Below are 20,954 nucleotides of genomic sequence, written 5' to 3'. Positions count from 1 at the left end.
GATTCTAAAATTACAATGTCTCATCATTTTGAATGATTTCAATGCAGCTAAAGGCCCTTTTGGAGAAAAGTGTATTTATTGACGTTTGATGCTATGTGCATTGTGCTAAGCTAACTGGAAATCAACAGGTCTCTGCGAACGTCTCAGCTTTCGACAGACGAAAGATGGTTATTTATCTTCTTGTCTGGGTACGGAGAGGATGGACAATAAGCCCACCTCAGGCATCATGACTCACCAGCAGGAAGACAATAAACACACTCAACAACACTCCTACTTTTTCACCTTCCTAACTGTAATGCAAACCTGAGAACAAGGCTGCAGACAGAAGTGAATAACAAGACATCTTAAACTCAGACCAAATGAAACAAAATGTCATGTAATGAAAAAAAAAAGTCAACCCACAATGATGAATAGCCAGTACTCCTCCTCCCAATCATGCTGATGGGCCTCTTGACACTGCTTGGCCATGGTGCGGTCTCCAGGCAACCACTTCAACCCACACTTAAAGCAACATTTTGGCATTTTATTGTGGAGGATTTTTATATATGGTTGATGTAGAATCTTGGATTTAAAAACTAATCTCACTCTCTCAAGAATCCTGTTCGTGTTATACATGAGAAATTCAAGATTTTAAATTGATACTTTTCTCAAAAAGTGTGCTTGGCCTCTGAAGTGCTCTCAAGGAAGTTTCTTCCACCCTGATGCATTGCTTCTTCGTGACATTTCTGTGATATTTAGCTTTAAGTTAAAGGCAGCAGCCAACGATTGCTTAACTGCCCCAAAAAACAAATTGTCCGGTACGATTAAGGTCTTCCTTATCCAGCAGTTCACAGTGGTGCCAAAATGGAAGTTTTATACCTCGTATGTTTCCAGCTGAAATCAGTGTTTTTGATTAGAGTTGTTGCTTTAGCTGTTAGCCATCAGTCACCAGTGGCTTCCAGCTAAATATGTGTGGCTGGCTCTTGCGTTCTGGAGACACAACGAAGTGATGCACGAAGAAGAGTATCTTTGTGACCCCAAGACTCCTATTTTTAAGAATAATTTAAAGTACACAACCCCCCCCCCCCCTGTAATTTTGGGGTTATATACCTCATTAATAAAGGTATTTTGATTATAATCAAAATTATAAAACAACAGAGTTTAGGAAGTAAAAGTAATGAAAAGAGAATGTGGGGGGGGGGGGCAGACTGATAAAAAAATGAATGATGGCGCTAATTTAGAAAAACTCACTTGTGCTCGCGTCGTGTCCATGGCAACTAAACACCTTCCATTTTTTTTAGGAACCAGTGAGTGACTGCAATATCCCTGGGTGAGACTGGAAAGAATCCAGACACGTCATATTGATAGATGATTGTGTTCATCATAACTCAGATGTTATGTTTGCCACAGTACAGAAGTATTTTTGCCCAACTCTTGATTCATGAAATTTTGCAGCTCAACAGTTTTCAGGGTATCACGCTGCGGTCCAAGCGCGTGCCACGGCGATGCTGCGCGGGCGTACGTGCACGGAGATAAATGTTGATGCAAAAATACAAAGACTTGAAATGAGGATTGAAGACCATTTTTAATTCCGGAGCCCGTCATCACATATTAGTCCTGAATATCTGCCAAACATTCCCCCACCAATAGATGCTGTCCGAGGATTTTAACATGTGCGGAAAGGTGCCGCTGTAAAGAATAGAATGAATTCAATTGAAATGATTGAAGGTTGTTTTTTTTTGTGCAGTTTTTTTGTAATACCACTGTACGCTCTCCTGTTAAAAAGGCCTGACAGGTAGTTTTCAACATATCTAGCGGAGAAACCTTTCGACGGGTCAACACAAGTCAAAGTCATAAAATTAAAGGAATGTAAAGACAATTTCACTCTTGAATGAATATCTACAGTTGTTGGCGTGTGCTGGTACATACGTGGAACATTGACATCTTTAGGTTCAGCTGTTTAAAATCTGATAAAATGCCCCCAGTGAGTTAAAAATTTGAAAATGAAAATACCAGCCATGGCAGCACTGATGGACATTAATGATGTACATTTACTTTCAATTGTTACTTTTAAGCAAAAGAAAAAAAAAAAAACAACCTTTGAAATCAGATGGTTTTTTGTTTAAAAAAAAAATTAAACTGGCAAAAAGCATTGTTCCAGCAAAAAACAAAACAAAAAATTATCAGTCGGGTTAACGAAAAAGCCAGAATCCCCCAGTCAACTCTGTGAAAGCTGATACATTTAGATGAACACTTCTGAGTTGAGTAGTCTGAGGCTGTATCATTAGTGTTTGCAGTTTCAGGCAATTATTTAGAGGCCATTTTAATACACGAGAATCCGAATGATTCATCAGTCCCTCTACAGCAACGCATTCGTAAAAAGAAAATGATATACTTTTAAATACTCGACTTTTTTTTTTTAAATACTAAAAAGCAAAACCGTCAAAAACACAAGTGGATGAACTCTCCAACCAATCGTCTGGTATAATCTGCAATTTCTTTATCCAGCCATATGCTCAGTAATCGAAAAAGCCTTGGATTGGAGCTAAAACACCAACTGCAACACTTCCAGTTCAGTGCAACTGTGAACAAGTGGGAGCGGAGTTATTCAATCAAACACCGCAGCTGGTCAGAGTGGCACCAGGACAGAAGGGTTATATAATTTATTCATGGCTCAAACTGAAAGTGTTTGTGGATGACTGAGCATGCAGCTGGATAAAGTAGAAATGGATTATATTTTGCAGTTTTGCTGTTGTTAGCTGTTAGCTTCAAGCAAAATCTACATGGACGACTCTTTCTGCATTCTGGAGTCACAAGGAAGGGATGGAGGAGGAAAAACAATATCTTCATTAGCTCGAGACACCTAATTGTGCATTCTTTACTTCCGAAAAGCATTTAAAAAAAAAAAAGTTTGGTTTTGAGATATTTTAATGTTTTGTTCTACAGAATGAATCATATCAGGAAATACGACACTCTTGAATTTCAAAGCGTCAAATGTGTCTTTTAAACAATAGTGGTTGCTTGCCAGTGAGAAAAGACGCGTTATCGTCTGTGTACAGTAAACGATTGCTCTATACTTCTAATAATAGCATTCACCCTTCAAAAAATCATAAAATCGGTGTTTATTTGTGAAGATAGTCATCACAGAGCTTATTTTCTGAAATAATCCGAATCCCATTCAGAAATCCCACTGGCTTTTAGTTTAGGGAACCTGAGGTTGCCCACAAGAGTGCAGGATGACACAGCTGTATTGACGCTAAACTAGCATTCAGCAATTACTGTGACAGTTCCTAGCAACAAGAACCACACAAGACAGTACGTTATTTATACATCAACCATAAAATGAATTTATTTCACCGGAGGTCCAAACTTATTTCCGTGTTGCCCCAGGATGCATAGAAGATGTCAGTGTGTCATAGGAACCCAACTTCCACTACTACAAACCAGTGTTTACAATCTCTCCGTTGCCTTGATTAGTCATTGGCTTGGTAATAAAACGTGTAACTAGCCTTAATGTTACACAATATCAAAATCCTGCAGTCTGACTGGAATACTCCTACTCTCTGTAAAGGAAAAAAACAAACCAAAGGGAAAAAAATAATAAATCAGCTTAAAAAAATAATTCCATCTTCATCTGAACAAAGGGACTGTTGAGGTGAAGGAAGCGTAAGGCTACTGGTATAAGTTGGTTTGTTACATCACTACACTTCTCTCTCCAAAAGGAACATGTGGAGCAATGGAAACTTGTACAAACCACAGTAGAACCAAGAATTTTGATCTTAATAAGACTAAGTGGTTCTGGTCCGTGCTGTTGTGACAGAATGAAACCAGGAACCTGTTGCCGTATTGATCGGATGAAGGCCCCGGCACCTGGCGGAAAACGTGGCCCAAGGTCCAAATGGAGCTAACTATAAGAGGAGAGGTGTGTGTGTGTGTGTGTGTGTGTGTGTGTGTGTGGTGGGGGGGGGGGGGGGGGGTAATCGGGGCATGGAGTCAGGTTTAGTGAGCTACACTGGTGCTTCTGCTGCCATTTAAACATCCCACCACAACCACCAGGCCAGCTCCTAAAGAACTTTGTTCCACTCTGGAAGATAATGCGCCCACTCCCCCCCCCCTCGTTACGGCCCGCCACAGACCACAGAGTTGGGAGTGGGAGAGTAAGTGGAGGGCGTTTCATTTTTGCACTTTAGAAAAACAAAAATCAGGAAGTCCCAACGCAAGTTCAAGATTTTTCCTCCTCATCCAGAGGGACCGAAGGTTTTGCGGGAAGAGGGTGGAGGGGATGGAGGGGGGGTTAGCTCTCACTGTCCACCTTCACTGTAGCCGCTGCACGATGACGGCGTTGAGGAGGTTGGCCTGCTGCAGTGTCAGGCTCTCGTCCAGCAGCTCCTTGTTAGGGAAGGTCGTCATGAGAATGAACTCTCTGGCAGCCATGGCGGGCCGGGCCGCGACCACAAACTGTCGCAGGTCAGACACCCTGATGGGACAGGAAGCAGGCAGCGGGAATAGGAAGTCAGGAGCTTAAAGCGCATCTCTAATTACGCCGATCTCTCCTTCATGGCCAGTTGGTGTGACTCACCTGTGGGTATGGTTAAACTTCTGGATCAGCCTGCCGCCGTCGGCCAATCGAATTTGAATGTTAGTGACAGGCTGGGAGGGGTCAAGGCTCACAGAGGCACTGGCCTGAGCTTCGTTGGCTGCCTGGTCTTGCTGGGAGGTGGCTGGAGCTGAAACTAACTCGGGGGTGGCACTATGGAAAAGGGAGGAGAATGGTAGCTGCTCACACGGCTCGTGTCATGGAGCAGGGTTTGTGGTTTGGTGACAACTTTACGCTCAATGGAAATGAAAGAAAAAAAAAAATCAAGCACTGCCTACTCAGGAAGAAATTCTCTTAGAATGCTCCGTCACCCTTCCTGGAAGATCTGTTGACTCCAAGTGCTCCGATTACAAAGAGGTTCTCTTTATTTGTTCCATTTCTGTAGAATGACGGAACACTGCAGGCCATCTGAATACATAACGTGAAATGGTGTGGGTGTGCTGGAGTTTCCGTAGGTTCATTGCTACGACAGTTGCGTCCGAATTATACTGCGATAGTATGAATTATACAGGAATTGTTATTTTGTACGAACAGATATTTTTGGACTCAGTTGTTAGTTCTTTTTTGTCAGGAGTACAGATGTGCCGGCAAGTTTTGATTTATGTTTCTAAAAGTGTGAGGTAAAAGAAGGGCATCAAATGACTGATGAGACAGCAATCAGTAAACGTCCCAATGTCTGAATTATCTTTGTAGAGTATTCATTACATTTATTTAGATTATTCCTTATATAGTTATGATATTTCACACGTGGAGAAATAAAAGTGCTTTGAATGGATGCAACTTTGATCTCTTATCAGTGATTGTTTTAAGACGAACACTGGCAACGACATGGGTGACACTTTAAAATAAGGGTGTATTACAAATGGTGATTTAATGCTTGGTTATTAACTAATGTGTCTAGTTATCCTTTACACATGGTGTTCATGGGTTTCCTTGTTATCCAGCAGAAAGTGCTCAGTAACTTCCAGCAGTCTGACCTATTGCATGGACTTTCACCTAGCAGTAAACGAAGCTAATGTATTGCTTTGCTAACGGAGGACAGTAGTGAGCAGAGCTCTTCTGAGTGGATAATCACAGCACCAAAACATCCGAGGAGCAGCTGTGGAAATGTTTCAACTTCTACACGTTTTTTTGTTTTGTTTTGTTTTTGGTCAAGTCCGTGACAGGCAGCGGTCCTAACGTTACTCGTCAACAAGAAGCTTGGGAGCTACTCTGCCAGCTTTAGCTTACCACCCAGCTGAGGTAGCGAGCGGAGAAGCACTTTCGTTGCGTATTATCGGGGACACTCAGCTTCAGCTGGTCTCTCACTGGAAGCGAGTTAAGGCATCGTCGGCAGTGTGATCGCAAGATTCAACAACAGAGCCCCAGATTCATATTAGCGGACTAGCATTGGTGATTGTTGCCCTCTTGGCAGACAGGCTGGTTCAGTGATCCATGCGCATATCGGCCGATGCAGATGTTGAGCCATTAAATGGATGCATTCCTACAACTCAGCATTTACTAACAGTTATTACTGCAGGCTTCCTGTAAAGAGGTACCAATAGAGATAAAAGTGGAACTGCTCATCAGCTTTACCTTCCCAGCTTCTGTCCTTCACCTCCAAAAGCCTTGAAGGCCATCTTAGGTTTGGTGAAGTCTTCGTCCCTGTGGTCCTCCATGTCAAGGTTGACCTGGCCTCCTCGAGAACGTTGCCTCAGCTCCAGAGGGATCTCTCTGCAGGGTGAACACGTCATTGTTTTCACGTGTGCTGCTAACAACAGTGTCTGAGATCATCGAAACATTGGGGCCTTTGTTGATCTTTGTGGATCTATGGGCCTTTTCTGACCAGTCAGTTGCAGAAATTCCCCTGAAAACTACAAACCTTCAGGGCCCGTTCCTGTTGGCTTTCACATCACCAGAAAGCAACGGAGATGAAGGACGTAGTCAGAGCTGTGTGTTTGGTGTCTGTCAGGAGTTTCACAACAAAAACTAAGTCTAGTTTCAAAGAATCGTAATAATTCCAGGCTCCTGGGAGAGTTCCCAAATCTATGAAATAGTTCCTCCAGTGAGAAAATCTTAATTGATGACCATGTGGGACTTTTGACTCACCCCCTTCGGATCGCCTCAAGGAAGTTGGCATTTCCCGGATCGTTGTAGTTTCTGAGCTCTCCGTTATCCAAACTGAAACCTGTCTTCCAAAGCTTCAGCACCACGTGAACCTAACACACACACACACACACACACACACACACACACACACACACACACACGTTAATGCACATTCAGGATCGACCGTTTCAAGACTATTACAAATTCTCAACTCAGACACTCTCTTATCACTACATTTAAAACATCAACATCGTCAGGAGGACTTTGACATCAATTAATGCTATATTACTATTTTTCATTATATCGGTCCTTTAGTTTTAAAGAGTCACACTGTATTCCATCATATTTTATTGTGCTAAAGCATTGGCTATTTAAATTCTTTCAATACATACACTGAACTAGCACCAGTGGTTAGATACTCATTCCTCGTAATGGTGTTTGGTGAAGTGTCAACTCACCAGTCAGCCATTGACTAGTCTGGATTGATTTAGGTGCAAAAATACTCTGTTTAGATGAGTTAAAGATGAAGTTTGAGGTTCAGATAAGCACAACTGCTTACAATCGCACATCATGCCCATCATAGACAAAACAGAAAACAAGTGAGGACAGATAGGGAGGAAATTGTTGATGAAAAAAATAGAAAAATTGTGAGCTTCAGGTCTTGATGAAATATAGGGCAGGATTAATAGATACTGACTGACTGAAACACAGAATCAGGCTCAAATTCTCAGCTATTCGTTATCCAGCCCTGGTTTGACATACTTTATTATAGAAGCATCATTGTCACTTGCGTATGTTCATGGAGCAGTGATGATTCATTCTCAGATCCCCCCCCCCCTTTTTTTAAAGGTATAAAATAATGACTAGTTGTGAGAAAATGTAAACATGAAAAAAAAAAGACCAAAATTTAAGTACAGTTTTGACAATTGATGGGATTTTTCCTCCACCTTGCACACTTCCATTTATGGTGTCGCCCCCAAGTTGGGTTGGCAACTACTGCACTGGCCTTGTTTGTCTTGGAAAAAGCCCTCAAGACCAGAATCACTGAACACACGAGTGCCATCTGACAACATGAGGCATCAAGTCCAGCAGCAGCAGGCTAAACGCGACAGCATCTGACACACAACATTTGATCACCTTTGACATAAAGAAGGCGGGTAATAACGTACGATCATTGGGATCAAGCGGGACTATATACAGATTATATAACTGGTTAATCTGATGGATGGTTTCCATGGTGTAACTTGTTGTGATATTGTTCCCAGTTGTAGTCCAGATTATGGCCATCTTCTTTATGAATGTTTCAGGAATTGGATATTGGTCAAGTTGACATAAAACTTAGGTTCATTCTATTTAGAATGCAGAGGCGCTTCTTTATTTAGATCCAGCCAATTGATATTATGATAGCCAGATTATATTAAATACATTTTTGTCACTGGTATCATGTGACCACCACATCACCCAACACTGGGTCATTTAAAAATGGCATCAATACATGTCTCTTTAGTCTGAAAAACTAAAACTGAGGAAACACTACAAGATGTTTTGCCAGATTTTACCCACGAATCCAAGTTGGGCAAGGTCTGCACCACTCTAGACTATTTGGGTATGGTCACCATGGCTAGTTAGCACAAAAATGAGTTAGTGTGTGAGGGGTGAAGACGTGAATCTGCAAGTGTGTGTGGGGAACAGACCTGACCTGACCTCAGACGCAGTCATGCATGTTTGAAGTTTTCGAGACGGATTTGGATGCAATTGCATAGTGTGAACTGATAACGAACCCAAATGCAAATAAGTGTTGCCACCAGCCAATGAAAAAGAGAGAGTGGGACATGGGAAATAGTGTAAGAAGACGATGGGAAGTAGCGGGAATATCAAAACAATGGTGGCGAGAGGGTGAGTGGCAACAAAGTGAACCTGGACCAGAGAAATGGAGTTTGTGCAAGAGTTTGACGTGTTCAGTTGGCTTTAGTTGTTTGACAAATCATGCAATCTGTGATTCCCCCATCAGGTGCAGTTAAGTGTGTGATCCTCAGTCTTGAAGTCATCAGGTGAAAATGTACGCCTTGTCTTTTCAAAATTTGTACAGACTTAAAGTTGTGCAGTGTGTTCTCAGTTTAACTTGAGCTTGAAATGTCACTCGTGGATGCACCAATTATTGCATAGAAAGAGAGCTGAAGTGCATCAACTAGTCCTGTTTTGAAACTACTTTACTGGCTTGCTGATCACTGCTAATGGTGCTGCAAATACTGCTTGCAGTGTTAGAGGGGTGGTTAATGACTAGCACATAGCATATGTGACACCATATTAGTCCATGATGCCAGACTTGTGAGTTGGGGTTTAAGGAGGAAGGCAGGAGTCCTGAGGATGGCTACTCACATCCTGCTGGCTGTTGGAGGACTGCCTGGCTCCAGCAACATAGGTCGACTCCTCCTCTGGAGCTGCTCCCAGCCTGTATCCTCCACCATCAAAGGCCTGAGTCAAGAGAGAAGACAATGAAAGACCAAATACAAAAAAAAGAAAAGAAAGGACAGGACAGGAAGCAGCCACAGTAAAAGGTACACAGAACTGGTGTTCTGAGCTGGACTCTTTACCTTGGCTTTGCTGGACTCCCCTGACCCCTTCCCACTACGGTCCAGAGGCACTGCTCCATGTTCCCTGGCCCCCTTGAACAGATCCTCCACCACATCATTGGAGCTCTTCTTCTTGGGTGGCCCGACAATCTGCTGCCCACTGCGCTCAGATCCCCCAGCAAAAAACCTGGAAGAGAACATGAAAACGGGAGTATGATTACAAACAATTTAAACAATTGTAGAGTTCAGCATGGATTTCCACTGCTCTGTTTGTTACTGGTCCTGCTGAAGGAAGGAACAGAAAATCCCAAACACAAAGATGGGACAGAGCTTGTGTGTGTTGCTTCTTGAATAAAAGGTCACCTAACAGCAATTTTAGTAAAACTAATATTGAAATAATCAGTTACAAATCAAAAAAATCAGACTCAAAAAACCACAAAGACACTTTTCGAGCAATGTCCAATCAAATATGCCTGGTCTTCTAACACTGGGTCTCTGTGGACAAGCAGCAGAAGATGGAGACTACATATGACTTGACTTTGGAATGTGACTCGACCCACCAAAGAAAAAACTCTTCAATCAGTTGGAGCTTGTTGGAGCCACATTCAGAGGACCATCAACCTCAGGGTTTGACATGATCGGTACAAAACATTAAATGATTGTGGGCCCATCTCAGACTTGCTCAACAGAGTGAATACCTATTTAGCATGATGATAGCACATGTTTTTTTTTTCTCTATTTGTCTCAACCGTTGGTGAACCTCTTGTCCTGTGCTGATGGAAGACAAAGCTTATACATTCAAAACATGGCAGAGGGCATGGGCACAAGCAGCGAACCAAAATAATTTCAACAACATAGCCTGTCACAAAGTCAGACCTGCCTTCGCTGCTTCTCTGGATTGATCATCTGAAGTGTTTCATAAACAATCGACATGTAGTACATTTTAGTTCGAGGTATGTTGTGAGTAGGGCTGCAAGCTTAATGATAAAATAAATATTGCAATCTCAATTCACTATTCAATGTAATCTCATTTCTACAGCGTGACAAAACACACATTATTCTTCCACACATCACATTCGCCAATAAAGCACTTTGACAAATGTTACGCCATCCGTTTAAAGCTCTGGCTTAACATCGACCATCTCAGAAGTGTTGTTTTTTTTTTTTTTTAAGAAAGCAAGACATTTTGTTGTTAAAAACATAAAAAGAGTGTGAGAGAAAGGCAATCAAAGTTCGTCATATTGTAGCAAGAAGGCAGGGCAGGTAGAAATTTAGATGGGATGAGTAAATTCGAGAATGACTTGCCCAGCAGGGAGCATAGGAAATAAACTTAATAACAAATCTTAGAGAGAGAGAGGGGGGGGGGGTGGTGTATAACCTCAAACAGAGCATCAAAGTTCAGTGCAACATCATAACAATTACTAATTCCAAATTTTGAAGACTGACGAAAAGGAGCCAAACCTACCGTTGTCCTTCCTCCTCATCACTCTCCTCCTCAGCCTCATGCATGAGATCTCTGAAGGACGTCACTCTGGGCTGAGTACTGACGGTGGAGGACAAAAACAGGGGAGGTGTTATGATGATACAAACTGATATGAGAAGAAAAAGTATGATGTGAGCAGCACTGCACAACTGTACAACAGGTCTAGACAGTGTGACTAATACCTGGGCCCAGTCGACCTGCACACTGATGAGCCTCCCTCAGGTTGAGGAAGCGTCACGATATCGTCATCAGCTCCATCTTCAAAGAAACTGGCAAGAGCGAGCTAGGAGGAGACACAATTGATCTAACAATGTCGCCCCATCCCAAAGGAGATCTCCGCAAGCAATTGTTAAAAGGTTCATATTCATTCTAGGAACAAATGCCATCGATTACTCATCAAGTGCGTGAGGACTTAGTTCTATACAGTCGGAGCCTGTCAGTGTCAAAGTCTCAGTTGTATAGATTTAATTTTCTTTCAATATTCCTCCATTTTAACTAATGGAGAGCTGGACGAACGACAAAACTTATAATAGAAACAGACCAACTCTTCAACCCTAACACAAAACAAGACGAACTTGTGTGTGTCGTCTGTTCTTAATCTTTCCGTTGCGCTCTGAATCAACGCAACTGCAGCATTAAAAGCTAGCTAACCTCTGACTAACGCGGCTCAATGGACTTACCATAGCATTAGCCAAAACTTAACGCTATCCTGCTTAGTAGTGAGCTAACATAAATGGACCGTCGTGTGACTGTTGCTGTATCCGCCAACTAAATGTACAACAGTCTTGTTGTTGCTGACAAAGAGTGGTATGGCTATTGTCAGAGGGTGACTTGCACAAATTACCGGTAACATTGGCTAACGCTAGCCCGGAAAGCTATTCGCGTGATAGCTGTTCTTTCCATTAACAGTAATACAGCCCGCCGCAACTCCGTTGCTAACCACAGAAAAGACGTACCTGTAAATTCCAGCCGGCAGATTCGAGGAAAAATCGGGCCCTCTCCTCGTCAACATCAGTAACAGCGACAAACTCCCTCACAGACTCCTCTTGGCTCGCCATTTTGTTTTGCTCCCTTCAACGACTCGTCCGCCTCCACCTGAGGAAACAAGCTATGGTCGTTGGTTCCTACCTGGTATGAAAGCAAGCAGTCCAGTGTCACAGAACAAAACAAACCTAAATTAGCAGAGCCCCTCTTAGTTATAAACACTAGCAACTATATTATGAAAAAGCAATCTGATTTTTTTTTGTTTCTTCGATAACATGAAGTCGTATTCATCCAAATTTCCTTAATTTTTAGGATTATTTTGACCACTAGATGGGAGTGTACCCATATGTACCAACCTACAACAGATGGCTTTTGTTGTTATATCACTTGTTACATCTTGCACAGAATATTTATACTGTTTCTCAAACAGTATACATTATGACCAATATATGGTGTATTAACACATGCTGTGCAAAGTAACAGCATTATATGACAACATGTGCAATACTTAACACCGTACTGTACAATAGCCAACAATTATGCTGCTAGTATTTATGGTAGTCGATTGTAGTTTATTTTAGTTTGTTATAGTTTATTGTAGTTTATTATAGTTTCTGCTATTTATTGCTCTGGTACTTTTTCTGCTGCTGCTTCTCTGTTTCTGCTGCTGTAACAGTAACAATTTCCCCACTGAGGGACAAATAAAGGTTTATCTTATCATAAGAAAAAAGAAATGAGAAGAATGAATAAATTAAAAAAAATTGACAGGTAACTCAAGAGGTTTCAGGTCAGGCATAATTCTGAAGAGTTTGTTTAAATAAATAATTTTGTTTAGTTTTTTCAGATGTGAGTGAATAAAATACATACTCAAATCATTTTTTAAAAATATAAATGTAATTATCTTATTTTACAAATGTAAAAATTGGCTAAAATGATCCATCCATCCATTCATCCATCCATCCAACTTCTTCGGCTTATCTGGGGTCGGGTCGCGGGGGCAGAAGTCAAAGCAGAGAAACCCAGACTTCACTACTTCGTCCAGCTCCTCATGGGGGATCCTGAGGCGTTCCCAGGCCAGTTGAGAGACATGGCTTCTCCAACGTGTCCTGGGTCTTCCCCATTTGGACGTGCTCTGAACACCTCCATTAAAAAGGGGAACCACCATCAGTTCAAAGTCCTTCTAACTGGAGATTCCAGTAGATGTTCCCAGCAGACACTCACAATGCATTTGGGCCTGCCAGGTCTGGCCAGCATCCTCCCCCACCATAAGAGTCAACTCACCACCAGGTGGTGATCGGATGACAGCTCCACCCCTCTCTTCACCTGAAGCTCCAAGACATATGGCTGCAAGTCTGACGACACGACCACAAAGTTGAACTTGATGTTTGTTATGGATAATCTGTGAAGAGCACAGAAGTCCAATAATAAAGCACCGCTTGGGTTCAGATCAGGGGGGCCATTCCTCCCAATCAAACCTCTCCAGGTCTCACTGTCGTTGCTTATGTGAGCATCGAAGTACCCAAGCAGAACAAGGGAATCCCCAGTGGGGTCACTCTCCAGTACTCCCTCCAGGGAATCATAAGAGGGGGGGGGGGGTTCTCTGAACTGCTATTTGGCGCATAAGCGCAAACAACGGTCAGCCCTCTCGTCCATCGAGTTAAACTCCAATGTCCAGGTACTGAGCTGAGGGGCAACAAGTATTACCACCAATACCGGTCACCTCTCACTTCTGGCAACGTCAGAGTGGAAGAGAGTCCAACCCCTCTTCAGAGGCTTGTTTCCAGAGCTCTTGCCATGCGTTGAGGTGAGTCTGACTATATCAAGCTGGAACTTCTCAATCTCACTCACCAGCTCAGGCTTCTTCTCCACTGGAGAGGTGATATTCCACGTGCCCAGAGCCAGCTTCTGCAGCCAAGGATCGGACTGCCAAGGTCTCCACTCTTGGCTGCCAACCATCCCTCACAGCACCTGACCCCTTTGCCCCCCCCCCCCCCCCCCGATCGGTGGTGAGCTCATTGGAGGGGGGGACCCACATTTTCTCTTCGGGCAGTCACTGGCAGGACTCCATGGGTGCAGGCCTAGCCACCTGGCTCACTGTCGAACCCGACCCCAGGCCTGGCTCCAGAGGGGGGCCCTGCTGACCCTCGTCCGGGGAAGGGAAAACTCAATTCAAAGTTATTTTTTTTCATGGGGGTCTTTTGAGCTTCAAGCAAATTAATGAAAAGTTGTTAATCGCTAGAAAAACAAAACTATCAATAATACATCATGTGTTTAAACACAAATGTGAAAATCAGTCCAAAACATTGACATATGCACACAGTGGATTTGCTATGTAGTTTTGCGTTACAACCATATTATAATGACAGGTTTGCGTACACCATGTACCCTTAGTCTCCTCATCAAAATGTACTTTTTTTCTTTTAAGTTTATCATCCAACTTGTATTTTTTTCCTCTTATAATTGAAACTTTCTCAGTTAGTTTTCTTGAGTCTTGGTCTGTTTATAGACATTCTAATCTTTCATCTCATCTGTTCTCATTAATCTGATCCCACCCCTTCTCATTAAGATGCAGCGCCTCCATGTGAGACCACAGAGCCTCTCAGACAGCAATCAGATCTTAATCTGCGTTTTATCACACTTTCCAGATCTTATCACTGGTTTGGCTGCTGGTTCACTGTGAAACAGATACTGATTGTCAGACATCCAAGCTTTGACTACTACTTCCTAGTAAACACATGAACTCTGATCACTGCATGATAAGCAGATGGTGAGAAGATTCCCACGGGAGATACCTTTGTACCCCCCGATAAGGTGCCTGATGGTCGGGTGGCACCGAGCAATAAGTAGCAGACAGATTGGGAGCATCTTAATTGTTTCTGGGGCTAATTAGTCCATCGCAAAGTGAGAAAAATCATGTTGTCACCTCACTGTGTACAGCAAAAAAAACAAAAAAACAACAGAATTTCTCACATGCACACAAAGAGCAAGCGTGAATTAAGCAGATGGAATTGTACATTATTTCTTTTGGATCTTTTGCGTGGGGTGGCATGGCTCAGAGGTAGAGTGGCTGTCTAGCAACGAAAGGGTCGATCCTCACTTCCCCAAGTGACCATGTTGAAGTATCCTTGAGCAAGAAACTGAGCCCCTTATTGCTCCCGATGGCCCTGCGACGGACTGGTAACCCATCCAGGGTGAACCCCGCCTCTCACCCAATGTCAGCTGGGCTCCGCAACCTTTAATGGATAAGCAGTATAGAAAAAGGATGATTTAGATCTTTTTGCTTCAGGGTGTATGTGGTGAAGCAACAACACCCAAATACAGTGCAAGAAAGAGAGAGAGAAGAAGAAAGGGTTTTTTAAACCTACAGACCAAGAGAGAGTGAGTCAAAGTGGACAGAAACATGAAGGTATCAGTGCTACAGTGGATCTCTAACTTACAGCATCAGCCATAACCCAGGTGATTGACACCTGTAAATGCTGCTGTAAGAGACCCTCAGGGGCCTGTGTGTGTGTGTGTGTGTTGATGGATGTACATAGGTTTGTTCATTTATCTTCCCATGAGATTTAAAGGTGATGTTGTTGCAGTGTAATTTTACCAAGAGTGTATAGTTACATACGCTGTCATAGGCGGGTCAGCAGGGGTTAATCCCAATGTCAGAGGGCAAGTCGCCTAAACAACAGCAGTCATGACAGATCCAGGATCTGTTTCAGGTTTGATTGTTGAAATATTTTCACTTAGACAAGAGAAGATTCACTTTCCATAAGTACTAAGCCACTATCACTTAAACACATCCATTTTAGTTTGAGATATACTTGTAGTTTCTTTGTTTTAAGGCGAATTTTCACACACTAATGGGTTAATTTATTATTGTTCTCTCTCAAAATTCACTCTATTTTTAGATTAACTCAATGGTATCTTATTTATCTAGAAAACAAACGCTATCATCACAAGAGAAAAACTAATTACCTTATTATTTTGCAACAACAGCATTAAAAAAAGAACGTACACGTACGGCCGTTATCTGACTTTGTATTTGCATAGAAAACTTGAAAGTTAAAATGTACAAGTTTTTTTATAGTAACTACCAGGGAATATAGAGGAGTTATGTATTATATGTATTCTAGATTGAGAAAAGAAAAGAAAGAAAAGTAATTCCCCCATTTTGAGTTGTTTGGCTCTACGAATAAATCAAAATCAAAAGTTGCACTCTTAAGTGCAGAAGTTTCTCAGCCAGCTGAAGCCACATCTACATCATCGTCAATGCTCAGTGACATAAAAACAAGTGTATCAACTTGTAATGTAACGACTAAATGGATCCACCGGTGGCTCTATTTATGGGTTCTAAAGTGTTTTTAGTCTGTGAGAACAGATGCAGGGTGTATCATTTTCTGTAGCTCACTTTGTAGACTGATAAAATAACCCCGATGACATCGCAGTGATGTCATCGGGGTTATTTTAGCTTGTAGACTATAAATATACAGAAAGCTTGTGTTCAGAGGGGAGATTTGGACTTTAACAGGCACTGAGGGTCCAACAAAAGACTGGCTGTGTTATGACTGTTGCATCAGAGAAACAGTAGAAGGATGTTTCATCTCTGTAATCCTTAAGAAGCCTATTTGCGCGAGTTCAGTTGTTATTTTGAAATAATATTTAACTCTGGTATTTCTGTTTCAAATCCCCAATGCAGCATGCATTGTAACTATAGATGCAATTATTGTAATTATAGATAAAGACCATTTTAAGAGTCTTGCACAAAGATGATGTGACACACACACACACACACACACACACACACACACACACACACACACACACACACACACACACACACACACACAAAAGTCTGGAAGTTAAACCTTGGGTGACTTGCCGGGGTCAATAACCAGCAGTGTCATTATGTCAGGTGAAATGACAGCTTGTAAAACAAGAGCTGTTGGAGGAGGTTGATTAGGACCCTCATAAACCCCCCCGAGCAGGAACATCCCTGGTTAGGACTTCTCGATATTTCATGAAGTCTCTGAGCACAGCCTGAAAAAAATCTTAAATCGTGCCTGAAAGTGCAAATGAGTTGGATTAAAATAGACTAAATTGGAATGTTCCTATTCTCCATAAAATTCTTCTAAGGCTTTCCTACTAATTAGCCATCTAAGGGAAAATAGAACGTTATTATGATCTGCTATTCATCTTCCTCCTGCTGCCGGAGTGTCAGGAAGCACAATAAATGTCCCTGCAGTGCAGACAGGCTGAAACTAATAGTGGCAATGCTGTCAGAAGGGTCAAGGCCCTGTGTTGAGTTAACAGCCTGACTAAAGGTCAACTGAGTTACAAAGCACTGGTTCCCAAAATGACTGCACATGATGTAAAGGCCAATGGACGCCGCTGGGCCCAAGAACAATGCGTTTAAATCATTTCTGACTGGAGGCCCACCTGCCTGTACTTATATATTATTATCATATTATTATATAGTTATTTTTGCTGATTGATTCTATTATAATGTCATAATTCATTTGTAATGCACCGATGTAATCCATTAACACCGCTCTTGGCTCTGGAATTAAATAACTAATATTAAGAAAGGACAAAAAACAAGAGAATGATATGATAATATTATTATCATGATGGGTGGGATTAAAGAAGTATGTTATTGTGACTATCTTGGGTTGTGTTGTTTTTGGATGATAGCATTTTTTGTATGACAGTTTTGCAACTATTTATATATCAAATTCTTTATGATTTTCACATATAAATAAAAGGATGAATCCAATCCTGTTTTCTGCCCTCATTTGTTAAGGTCGCTTACTTCCTTGCCTTTATTTCGTTTTTTGGTTTTTTTTAACAACCTGCCCTATCTGTGTCTTTTTGCTGATTAAACCTTTGCAAATATCTGTTACTCTTCACTTGATTTTTATCGATTCAAGTATCTTATTTGTATTCCTGGTCTTTTTTGTCCTAGTTTTCTTGTAACTGACTCCTGGTGTTGGACATTTTTGGATTTCGTCCCACTCTCTTTTCCTTTGCTGCCGGTCCCTTTGGTTATGGAATTCAAGCCTTACCTGACAATGTAGCCACCATGGAGACTTTTTCCTGTTCCGCGTGGAAACCTCAGGACCAGAAAACTAGGGATTTGACTTAAACATAAATTTATGCTTGCACTTTTTCCAGAGCTTTGCCAATATTTGCCGGCACCACAGTCTAATCTTATTGTTTATAACCTCCAAAACTGAGCATTGAAGCTGTACCCTTATTGCACTAATACTAATATTACGTAAACTTTATGTCATAGTTTCATCATATTGTGAGATGACTCTTCTATTTTGTCGAGAAAACATTTTTTCTGGCCCATCAGAAAGTGGATGACTACCGCCATAACATGATACAACCACTTCTCCGCCAGCGCTCATAATTGTATCCTGACTTGTAGTTCGCTGCAGAACATTTTCTCATTCTTTCGTTACACTGAGAACAAAATGCCAGAGGATGTTTAGAAACCTGTCTTGCGTGGTTCTACCTGTATCAATATCATAGCCGATAGTGGTTTAGTCTATTGAACCCGTTTCCAACCGTATCTTGGTATTCCCTTGTGGGAGAACATGTCAAAGTAGCAGACGTCACCATAGAAGTTCAGGTGAAGGCAGCTGCAACAATGGCTGCCCCGAGGGTCACTGTCAGCGTGAGGCTTTTGTTCCCTCCCATTAACAGACCGACTATAATTACAAACTGTCACTCCTGTTCCTTCAGATCTGGATGACCTAGAGAGAGAAGAGAGCGAGGGTCCCTGGATCAGGAACTTATGATGTTTGGCCATCATGACTGGACAGCTGCATGAAACCAATAATAGCTGAGGTCACAGATGAGGAGAACACAAAGGCAGTGAGACTGATTTATTCCTGAAGTGATGACAGCGAGCTGTGCGTGATCTCAAAATAGCAGAAAGTTCTTCAGATGCTTTTTGTTTTGCAGCATTACTGCTATTAATATTATTATTATCATCACTGATGCATTTGCATATCAAGTTACATCTGATTTTTCCTTGGCGTTTCTATTTTGGTTGTCGATGCTTTTAGATCTTTGTTTTGTAATAACGAGATGACACTCAGGTGACACAGGACCCAGCACTTGGAAGACAGATGACGACGGATCACTGCTCACTATTTCACCCCTCACTCCAGTTCCGAAGCAGTTGTGATTTACACTTCACTCTAGAAGTCTTCCTCAGTCGTAATCATCAGTATTGTTGCGAGTAGCTGAACACATTCAGCACTTTCAAGTGCTTTCTTGTCAAAAAGAGGGATTTTTGCTCATGAATTCATGATGGTAATCATGAATGCACAGCTAGCGCTCTTTTGTTAATATTAATAAAAGTTATACATGATTTAAATGGGACCAAATGACTGAATCTTCCACTCATCCTATGTGAGTCCTGTACAAATCTGAGCTCACTAAACCGCGTTCCTAATAAAGTCTGGTATTGAAGATATGTTGAGCATTAGCATGCTAAGTTAGCTGAACCTGCACTGTCTTTTAATTAAAACCACATATATAATTTGTTGTTTCATCAGGAGAATCAAGTCCGTGGCAAATAATACACAACTCTGGGGTTTCTTTGTACCCCTGGTATGGAGATCATCTATTTTATTTTAAGGGTGTTAAATTGTCTGTTGTCTGGTGCATGTAGATGAATAAAGTTTGGATTCTGAGGAAATTCTATACTGTATTACGCAGAGATATAAGGGTTTTCTGGCTGCCAACTGAACATGTATCTTCATATCTAATTATTCAGCAAAACTAATTTTTCTGTCTTTCAATACAACTGTGATTTACACATTATTGTGTTTTGTTCTACGTTGGGTGGGGGTGTCTCCAAAAAGATAAGGAGGAAGGAGGGGGCTGCCATGTGCCTCAGCTTTCTCCTCCCTCTCCTCCTTAGTTCAGGAAAAATGACGAAACCACAAATACATAAGAAGGTCTATAAACACACTTCACGAACCAAACTGACACTAACTGATTTTCTTTTCAACCTAATACCTGCATAAAGTCCCTACATATCTTTTATCCCTACATATCTTTTATTGTTATTTGTTTTTTTTTCCCTTCTTAGTAGCTATGCAACCCTTACAACAGCACTGTAAAATGTTACTTCAACAAAACATTAATGTGCGGTTTGATACCAGTTGTGGGCCCAGAACAGAATTTGATGAAACATGCACAATGTGTCTTTGTGCACTCTGTAAAAGATTCTCATTGCTCATCACCGTTGTCACAATTGTATGGAGAAAGGACAAAAAGCAGCAGACGAGTGCCATCTTGGCATCTGGCTGGCTGTGTTAGGTGGGGTCAGGGCGGATATCCGCACACAAACACCATCTCGAGTTTGCTCATGTTGTGTTTGAGCCTGCGTGTCTGCACGGTGTGAGGAACAGTAACGGTCTGGTATCAGCAGGAAGAGGGGAAATGAGGAAGTGGCTTATTATCTCAGTGGCTATTATACTGTTTATCTCACCCGGTTGCTCTTCACGTGCACATCGTTGAAAACGTCTGCCTGTTTGGAGTTGTTATCTCCATGGCAGGTCTGCTAGACAGGATCCACTGGAGTATATGATGTGCATATAGCAGCAGATAATTGAGCGTATAGATCATAACAGAGTAGCAGTAAGTGTAGTAAAGTGTAGTATTGGCTGCAGGCACTACAAAACTGTGAAGAGGGTGATTGAAAAGGATCCAATACATTCTCGTATTACCCCGGCAGGCAGCCATAAATCTGGACATGGCCCTGTCCTTTCTCCAGTGCCAGAGAGAGATTTACTACAACCAGCACAACCCCCCCCCCCAACCTCCCATCCTATCATGACTCTCTTCTCTTCCTCTATTTTCACACCTTTGTCTCTTCCCCTCTTTCTCCTTTCCTCTGCATCCAAGTGTCACCAAGGAGGTGGTGGTGGTGGTGGTGGGGGGGGGGGGGGGGTCATTGTAACTGAGGGACAAACACATATATAGACAGAGTGGTGAAGAAGATTTAATTAAACCCGCGTTGATTTACAGCACATGGAGCAGCTGCGAGTGAAGGCAGTGAGTGATGGAGAGTAAAAAATCAATGGGATTTTACAAACTAGAAATACAGAGTCAAGTTTATTTATATGGTGCATATGGGCAATATGCTGTTAGATGAAAGTAAAAGGCACAAAAGGACAACATATGTTATCATAATAAAAGGGGATACACAATATATTCATCCACTTTCAGTCCAAAGCAT

General features: G+C 41.9%; 1 protein-coding gene across 1 annotated transcript; it reads right to left on the bottom strand.

Annotated features, from left to right (window-relative positions):
• Positions 1 to 1,558: 1,558 nt before the first annotated feature.
• nsfl1c (NSFL1 (p97) cofactor (p47)) lies at positions 1,559 to 11,784 on the bottom strand. Its single transcript, XM_086214006.1, has 9 exons — positions 11,677 to 11,784; positions 10,903 to 11,003; positions 10,703 to 10,780; positions 9,259 to 9,424; positions 9,044 to 9,139; positions 6,665 to 6,774; positions 6,152 to 6,289; positions 4,559 to 4,729; positions 1,559 to 4,456 (listed from the first exon to the last, which is right to left on the bottom strand). Exons 1-9 carry the CDS (start codon positions 11,776 to 11,778, stop codon positions 4,294 to 4,296), a joined length of 1,125 nt encoding a protein of 374 aa, XP_086070132.1. The 5' UTR covers positions 11,779 to 11,784; the 3' UTR covers positions 1,559 to 4,293.
• Between the last annotated feature and the right edge of the window lie 9,170 nt (positions 11,785 to 20,954).

This window comes from Aulostomus chinensis, chromosome 9, assembly GCF_037954235.1.
Source record: "Aulostomus chinensis isolate RoL2024-O1b breed Wild chromosome 9, RoL_Achi_v1.0, whole genome shotgun sequence".
In the NCBI taxonomy this organism is placed as follows: Eukaryota; Metazoa; Chordata; class Actinopteri; order Syngnathiformes; family Aulostomidae; genus Aulostomus; species Aulostomus chinensis.
This window is presented reverse-complemented; position numbering and strand designations above follow the sequence as displayed.